At 41.0% G+C, this 9,271-nt stretch overlaps 1 protein-coding gene across 1 annotated transcript in view; it reads left to right on the forward strand.

Moving 5' to 3' along the window:
- The window catches only part of LOC122561472 (carboxypeptidase A1-like), a 39,750-nt gene that overhangs the window by 14,067 nt on the left and 16,412 nt on the right, over positions 1 to 9,271 (forward strand). Inside the window, exons 4-8 of the mRNA XM_043713216.1 lie at positions 442 to 576; positions 712 to 810; positions 1,869 to 1,970; positions 7,584 to 7,685; positions 8,745 to 8,855. Coding sequence (XP_043569151.1) covers positions 442 to 576; positions 712 to 810; positions 1,869 to 1,970; positions 7,584 to 7,685; positions 8,745 to 8,855 — 549 coding nt within the window. The remainder of the gene's footprint in view (positions 1 to 441; positions 577 to 711; positions 811 to 1,868; positions 1,971 to 7,583; positions 7,686 to 8,744; positions 8,856 to 9,271) is intronic.

A 9,271-nucleotide genomic window follows, 5' to 3' on the forward strand; every position in this document is an offset into this window, starting at 1 on the left:
GCAGAAGGTGGTGCGTGTATGGAATGAGCTGCCAGAGGATGTGGTGGTGGCTGGTACAATTGCAACATTTAAGAGGCATTTGGATGGGTATACGAATAGGAAGGGTTAGGAGGGATATGGGCCGGGTCCTGGCAGGTGGAACTAGATTGGGTTGGGATATCTGGTCGGCGTGGACAGGTTGGACTGAAGGGTCTGTTTCCATGCTGTACATCTCTATGACTCTATGGCAGATGGACCACTGGTTTAATGCCTCACCTGAAATTCACAGCTCTGACAGTGGAGCACTCCCTCCCTGATGTATGGAGCATGTCAACCTGGATTATGTCAGGGTTTGTACAAATTAAAAATCTTGGAAACATTTCAGTGTTTTTTCTTAGATAGTGTTTTTTAACTTGTGCCAATCCATACGCTAATAGTCTATTGTACAATTCTTATCCTCAGATTGATTTCTGGTTAGAACCAAGCAGACCCTTGATGCCCATTGACATCCAAGTCCCAAGAGAACATGTGCAATCTGTGAAAGCCTTCTTTGAGTTCAACGGTATCGGTTACTCAATCTTGATTGAAGATCTGCAGGTATTGTCTTTCACCTGACCTTTAGTGATTTATAATCTGATTACACTGCACAATGTGCACACTGACTCTGGAGTCACCGCTATGGTCAGCTGATTTTATGGACAACTTACTAATCACTGTACTCTAACCTTTCAGCTTCTATTGGATGAAGAGAAGAAGGAAATGATACTTTCTCGGCATAAGGAACGTAAAAGCCAAACATTCAACTATGCTTCTTACCACACACTGGAGGAGGTAAAGTCAAGCAATTTGATTAAATTAGATTCCCTACAGTACAGAACTTGCCCTTTGGCCCAACAAGTTCACACCAACTCTCCAAAGAGTAACCCACCCAGACGACCCATTCCCCTATCCTATATTTCCCCTGACTAATGCACCTAACACGATGGGCAATTGAGCATGGCCAATTCACCTAACCTGCACATCTTTGGATTGTGGGAGGAAACCAGAGCATTTGGCGGAAACCCACGCAGACACGTGGAGAATGTGCAACTCCACACAGACAGTCGCTCAAGGTGCAAATCGAACCTGTGTCGCAGCAGTGCTAACCACTGAGCCACCGCGCTGCCCTTTTATAAACATTGAAAGCAAAGTCGAACAGTCATAGGTAAAAATGGAAACCTTTGTATTTAAGGGAGAGATCATTCTTGAAGTTTCACAACTTAAACTTGGAAAGGATACAAAAATAAAGTTAGAGAGTGGTAATTAATCCTTTATTCAACCCAACGTTCCTTATCACTTTCTTGCCTGTTTTACTGTTATGATTATCAGTGTGCTTTGAATTTATTCTATCACTCTTCCAAAGCTCCCAGTACATTCATTATACTTGAGTTACACAAGGTCTTGATAGGACACTGCCTGTAATGTGGAACTCCACCTTCAAGAAGGATATATTCTTCTTGGACAAGGGACAGCACAGATTCATCAGAATATAGAAGGCAGAAGGGTGGCCACATCAAATGTTGTTGTGTTGATAAAAGGGAAACTATTTTCTCCACTGAGGAAGTCAAAATGAATGGATTGAGTCTTTAAATTAGAACTTACTGAGCAAGGTGGAAATCCCATATTCTGAAAATCCGCATTTGATTGTCATTTGGGGTGAAATTGTAATCTGAAATTAATGCGTAGTTAATCAACTGCTCATTTTAAATTGAGCGCCATGTAATTTTCCATTGCAGTTTACATTGTACAGTTTCTTCTTCCATCCACTTCCAGAGAGACAACACAAGGTCTTGAATCTCATTGTCTAATAATAAATCATTCTGACTCTTCATTTTATCTCTCTTCCTCAGATTTACACTTGGATGGACTCGTTTGTAGCTTCAAACTCAGACCTGGTCAGCAAAATGCAGATTGGTACTACTTTTGAGAACCGCCCAATCTATGTGCTAAGGGTGGGTATAAACAGGGAGCTGGCATATCTCTTCATGTTATATATTTCAATCAAACAACTCCCAAACTGCAAAGCACTGCTTAAAGGGGTAACCCTACCTGATAAATAAAAAGATGATTAGCTTTGGTAAGAACTCACAGTCATGATGAAAATATAGTTTTGGCAATGAGACTGTCTGAACAACTTTATTTCAGATTCAAGGATGAAATGAGGGTGAGAAATTGGACTTATATGTGCCTGTTTATCAGAGTAAAATAAGTGAACAAAGACTAAGTTTGGAGGCCAACACCAAGGGCCCCAATTATACTTCTGAATCAATAAACCTAATGTTGGGATTTTAGATAATTGAGGAACCTATTGCCTGATTGCAGTGTTCTTGCCAAAACTGGAGAGCAGTGAGTGGAGCAAGATCTGGGACTGTTCTACTCAGGATCCTCCAATAGGGATTGCAGCTGCCAACAAAATGTAAGAGTTCACAAAGCATTCCAAACGTCATTCCTGTGGAGCTGGGAGGAACAGCAGTGCTCACATAACGCCACTGCAGTCTTGTTCACTATACTTGCATATCTCTAGCTCTGCCCCAGGACTTGCTCGATATGTTGATGAGGTAGAGACATGTTGCCCCGCCACAGGCAGCTTACCTAAAAATAAAAGCAATGAAACCCTAGCCCCAACTCAAGTTTCTCCTTGAACTCCCTGCACATGGAGAACATTTCAGGACAAAGACAGATTGCAAGAAATATACACCTCCTGTGGTGATATTAGTGGTAAAAAAGGAGGAATTGCTGTTCATAGAACATTGAACATAGAACAATACAGCGCAGTACAGGCCCTTTAGCCCTCGATGTTGCATCGACCTGTGAAACCAATCTGAAGCCTATATATCCTACACTATTCCATTTTCATCCATATGTTTATCCAATGACCATTTAAATGACCTTAAAGTTGGCGAGTCTGCAACTATTGCAGGCAGTGCATTCCATGCCCCTACTACTCTGAAAAAAGAAACAGACATCTGTCCTATATCTATCACCCCTCAACTTAAAGCTATGCCCCTGCGTGCTAACCATCATCATCCGAGGAAAAGGACTCTCATTGTCCACCATAACTAACTGTCTAATTATCTTATAGATCTCAGTTAAGTCACCTTTCAACCTTCTTCTCTCTAACAAAAACAGCATCAAATCCCTCAGCCTTTCCTCATAAGACCTTCTCTCCATACCAGGCAACATCTAGTAAATCTCCTCTGCAGCTTTCCAAAGTTTTCGCATCTTTCCTATAATGCAGTGATTAGAACTGTACGCAATACTCCAAGTGTGGGCACACCAGAGTTTTGTACAGCATGACCTCGTGCCTCCAAAATTCAATCCCTCTACCAATAAAAGCTAACATACCGTATGCCTTCTTAACAACCCTATCAACCTAGGTGGCAACTTTCAGGGATCATTGTACATGGACACTGAGATCTCTCTGCTCATCTATACTTTCAAGAATCTTACCATTAGCCCAGTACTCTTTATTCCTGTTGCTCCTTCCAAAGTGAATCACCTCACACTTTTCCGCATTAAACTCCATTTGCCACCTCTCGGCCCAGCTCTGCAGCTTATCTGTGTCCTTCTGTAACCTGCAACATTCTTCAGCACTATCCATAACTCCACTGACTTTAGTGTCATCCACAAATTTACTAACCCACCCTTCTTGGCCCTCATCCAGGTCATTTGTAAAAATGACAAACAGCAATGGCCCCAAACCGATCCTTGCGGTTCACCACTAGTAACTGAATTCCAGGATGAATATTTCCCATCAATCACCACCCTCTGTCTTCTTTCACCTAGCCAATTTTTGATCCAAACTGCTAAATCACCCCCAATCCTATGCCTCCGTATTTTGTGCAATAGCCTACCGTGGGGAACCTTATCAACATCTTACAGAAATCCATATACACCACATCAATCACTTCACCTTCATTCACCTGTTTGGTCACCAACTCAAAGAACTCAATAAGGTTTGTGAGGCATGATTCTACCTTTTGCAAAACAGTGTTGACTATCCCTAATCAACTTATTCCTTTTTAGATGGTTATAAATCCTATTTCTTATAATCTTTTCCAACATTTTACCCACAACTGAAGTAAGGCTCACTGGTCTATAATTTCCAGGGTTGTCTCTATTCTCCTTCTTGAACAAGGGGACAGCATTTGTATCCTCCAGTCTTCTGCCACTATTTGTGTAGACAATGATGACATAAAGATCAAAGACAAAAGCTCTGCAATCTCCTCCCTGGCTTCCCAGAGAATCCTAGGATAAATCCCATCTGGCCCAGGGGACTTATCTATTTTCACACTCGCCAGAATTGCTAACACCTCCTCCTTGTAAACTTCAATCCTATAGTTAAGTAGCCTGTATCTTAATATTCTCCTTGACAACATTGTCTTTTTCCTGGTGTGAATACTGACAAAAAATATTCATTTAGCATTTCACCTACAGTCATAGAGTCATAGAGATGTACAGTATGGAAACAGACCCTCCGGTCCAACCCGTCCATGCTGACCAGATATCCCAACCCAATCTAGTCTCACCTGCCAGCAAGCGGTACATATCCCTCCAAACCGTTCCTATTCATATACCCATCCAAATGCCTCTTAAATGTTGCAATTGTACCAGCCTCCAACACATCCTCTGGCAGCTCATTCCATACACGTACCACCCTCTGCGTGAAAACGTTGCCCCTTAGGTCTCTTTTATATCTTTTCCCTCTCACCCTAAACCTATGACCTCTAGTTCTGGACTCGCCAACCCTAGGGAAAATTCCTGTACTCAATACTCTGACCAATAAAGGGAAGCATACCAAACGCCTTCTTCACTATCCTATCTACCTGCGACTCCACTTTCAAGGAGCTATGAACCTGTACTCCAAGGTCTCTTTGTTCAGCAACACTCCCTAGGACCTTACCATTAAGTGTATAAGTCCTGCTAAGATTTGCTTTCCCAAAATGCAGCACTTTGCATTTAGCTGAATTAAACTCCATCTGCCATTTCTCAGCCCATTGGCCTCCTCGGACCTCACGCATAACTTCCCACTACTGTCCTTGATTGGCCTTAATCTTACTCTCGTCGTCCTTTTATTCCTGATATATCTCAAGAACACTTTAGCGTTTTCCTTGATCCTATCTACCAACGACTTTTCATGTCCCCTCTTGGCTCTTCTTAGCTCTCTCTTTAAGTCTTTCCTGGCTGACACATAACTCTCAAGTGCCTTAACTGAGCCTTCATATCCCACCCTAATACAAGTCTTCTTCTTGACAAGAGATTCAACTTCTTTAGTAAACCATAGCTCCCTCAATTGACTACTTCCTTCCTGTCTGACAGGTACATATTATCAAGGACACGCAGTAGCTGTTCCTTGAATAAGCTCCACATTTCAATTGTGCCCATCCCCTGCAGTTTCCTCCCCCATCCTGTACATCCTAAATCTTGCCTAATCGCATCATAATTGCCTTTCCCCCAGCAATAACTCTTGCCCTGCATTATATACCTCTCCTTTTCCATTGCTGAAATAAACATAACCGAATTGTGGTCACTATCACCAAAGTGCTCACCTACCTCCTAATCTAAGACCTGACCAGGTTCATTACTCAGTACCAAATCCAATGTGGCCTTGCCCCCATTGGTTTGTCTATATACTGTGTCAGGAAACCATCCTGCACACATTGGACAAAAACTGACCCATCTAAAGTACTCGAACTATAGTATTTCCAGTCAATATTTGGAAAGGTAAGGACCCAAAACAGTTACCCTGTTACTCTCGCTCCTATCCAGAATAATCTTTGTTATCCTTTCCTTTATATCTCTGGAACTATTCGGAGGTCCATAGAAAACTCCCAACAGGGTGACGTCTCCTTTCCTATTTCTAAACTCAGCCCATACTACCTTAGTAGACAAGTCCTCAAATGTCCTTTCTGCCACTGTAATACTGTGCTTGACTAACAATACCACACCACCCCCTCATTTACCATCTTCTCTGTCTTACTGAAACATCTAAATCCCAGCATTTGCAACAACCATTCCTGTCCCTGCTCTGTGATCACAACATTGAAGTTCCAGGTACCAACCCATGCTGTGTTCACCCACCTTATTCCGGATGCTCCTGATGTTGAAGTAGACACATTTCAAACCACCTTCCTGCTTGTCGATGAACTCTTGTGACCTTGAAACCTCATTTCTGATCTCACTTCTCTCAACCTCCTGGACACTGGAACTACAATTTAACTTCCCCATTCCCCAGCTGAATTAGTTTAAACTCTCCCGAAGAGCTTTAGCAAACATCACCCCCCTCCCTGCAGGATATTGGTATCCCTCTGGTTCAGGTGTAGACAATCCTGTTTGTAGTGGTCCCAGCTACCTCAGAATGAGCCCAATTATCCAGGTATCCAAAAACCTCCCTCCTGCACCATCTCTGTAGTTCAACTCCTCTCTTTCCCTATTCTGTACCTTGCTAGCACATTCCTCACCTTGCTAGCACAATAACATTTGGGATATCAATGGGAGATAATTGACATTTTCATCTTAAAATAGAAATGTATTAGAATTATAAAGGTATTAGAATTACTATATGCCCTTAAAAAAAAGAAGGGAGATATCTACATAATTACCTCTGCAGGCAATTTACATTTGAAAAGACTGAGTTTTCAGGAAAAACCCAATCCTAGTTGTTTCTTATGTTGGTTATAAATTATGTGAATTAGTCAATTAGATTTCAGTCTATGTCACTCTTGAGTATTCTTAAACTATTAACTAGCTGTACACCCAAAGTATTTTCCAACATATGATTTTCTGCTATATTGCTAATTTTCTATAAATCACAATAGGCATCAATTAAATTCCAGCACAGAAATCATTCCCACTCTGAGTCATTAAACAAAGAAAGAGGCCACTTGATTTACCTGCTTAGTCTATCATAGAACTATCCAGTTAGGTTTACAATATTTTTCCTTTTCAAATAGTTATCTAATTCTCTTTTGAATCTTACTATTCAATCTGCATCCACCACTCTTTCAGGCACTGCATTCCAGAACACAATAACTCAATGTGTCAAAAAGAATTTTAGTGAAAAGGAAGACATTGCTGTCAGGAGAAATGCAAGAATGTCAAAATTCAAACCATCACAAAATTTATATTAAAGGAGAAAAGGGATGCTGATTGGTTATTACACTGACAATGATTGGCCTGAGGTGTTGTCATTGGAGAAAGCAACAGGGAACTATAGACTCTTCATATTTCCAGAAATTAAAAAAAGTGCAAGGCCTGAACTTTTGATCAAAGAGAAGAGTATCCATCCAGCAAGCATAAATGAGCCATAGTGAAAACTCAAATTATTATCTTAAATTAGTTCTTAATGTAACAATTAGCACACAGAATTGTTCAGTAAGTGCCTACCCAATTGCGTAATCACATTTAACAGCAGAGGAAAAATAGTCACTTTCTCTTTTTGATTATCAGACATTATTTTTGTTTTATTTATGTTATTTCAGATGATGTATTAGAATTTAATAATGCTGGCTATTTTGTAGTACAGTTTACCCAAAACCAACTGTTTGTGACTGGTCTTTCTACAGTTCAGCACTGGTGGGATTAATCGACCTGCTATTTGGATTAATTTTGGTATTCATGCCCGTGAATGGATTAGCCCTGCTACATCCCTCTGGCTTGCAAATAAGGTAAGGTTTAGAAGATTGTGTTTGAAGGAAGAATGAAAAGGGCTTGGTTCTTACAAATCTGACTGTGTCATTGTTTAGCCAGTGATTGTAAAATCCAGTTCATAATTTGTAGCAAATGGGATTGTGAGCTCACTTTTGTTTCCATTTCTGATGTGACTCTAACAGCATCCCACTAGTCCAGAGATGGAAGCACTACATATCTGTAGCTCTTTGAAGGCTCACCATTGGTAGGATGACCACCCTATTACCTCCAGTACACCAACGTACATTAAATACAACTCATGACCAATTGCTGTTTCCCCACTGATAACTGTAACACCTAATCTCAAAACAGCCAGCAGGCTATATTTAAACCCTCTCAAATTTCCTTTTCTTGATCATATAATTAGGGTTGCTAACATTCTAGGCTTGCCTGTAGAATTAAAGGTTAATCTCCTAGGCACTGCTGACAGCAAACTCACAAACATTATAAAATAATTGTGTTATCATTTAGTTTGAATGCTTTAGTGTATTAGTCTTAAAAAAATGGTATTTTGAGCATTTGGAAATTTGATTGTTTGGAACAATTGCAAGCCGAAACTCCTGCTATGAAATCACCAGCAATTCAGAATTGGTAACCCAATGACGCTAACCTAATCTCAGAAGAATATTCTGATTGCTCAAGTGTGTGTATTTGCACTGTGTGCTTTAGCATATCTGATTAAGAATACAGCATTTGGGGCAACATTACTGAGTTAAAATCTTTTCAGGATGGGCGATGTGAGGAAGAAAAATCAGTCATTGTTCCTGCTCTAGATTACCGATCAATCAGCAGGGAAATGCTGCTGTGCTTTTTCAGTTGAGGACAGGTTCAGACTTGAGTTTGATGCCTTCATAACTGGATTACTTGCTGATATTCACTGTCTAAGTTCACACGAAAGATGGAAATTTGGGAAAGGTACAGAAAGAATGGTAGGGAGAGAGGTAGAAAAGGGAAGGCACGTTGAATGAGGAAGGAGTAAGTACATGTGGGAATGTCCTGACACAGTAACACAATAATTCCTTTTGTCTCTTACCCAGTTTGTCAGTGAATATGGCAAAGATACCTCTGTGACTTCACTGCTGAACACAATGGACCTCTACCTAGAGATTGTTACAAATCCTGATGGATTCCAATTTACCCACACAAATGTAAGTGCAAAAATACTAAAGCAAAATACCAAGAATGTTAGCACCTTGAAATATAGACAGAAAATGCTGGAAATACTCATCAAGACAGGCAATATCTGTGGAGAAAGTGAGGACTGCAGATGCTGGAGATCAGAGCTGTAAAATGTGTTGCTAGAAAAACGCAGCAGGTCAGGCAGCATCTAAGGAGAATCGATGTTTCGGGCATAAGCCTTTCTTCAGGAATGAGGAAGGTGTGCCAACCAGGCTAAGATAAAAGGTAGGGAGAAGGGACTTGGGGGAGGAGCGTTGGGAATGCGATAGGTGGAAGGAGGTTAAGGTGGGGGTGATAGGCCAGAGAGGGGGTGGGGGGCGGAGAGGTCAGGAAGAAGATTGCGGGTTAGGAAGGTGGTGCTGAGTTCGAGGATTGGGACTGAGAC

Source organism: Chiloscyllium plagiosum, chromosome 23 (genome assembly GCF_004010195.1).
Source record: "Chiloscyllium plagiosum isolate BGI_BamShark_2017 chromosome 23, ASM401019v2, whole genome shotgun sequence".
Taxonomy (NCBI): domain Eukaryota; kingdom Metazoa; phylum Chordata; class Chondrichthyes; order Orectolobiformes; family Hemiscylliidae; genus Chiloscyllium; species Chiloscyllium plagiosum.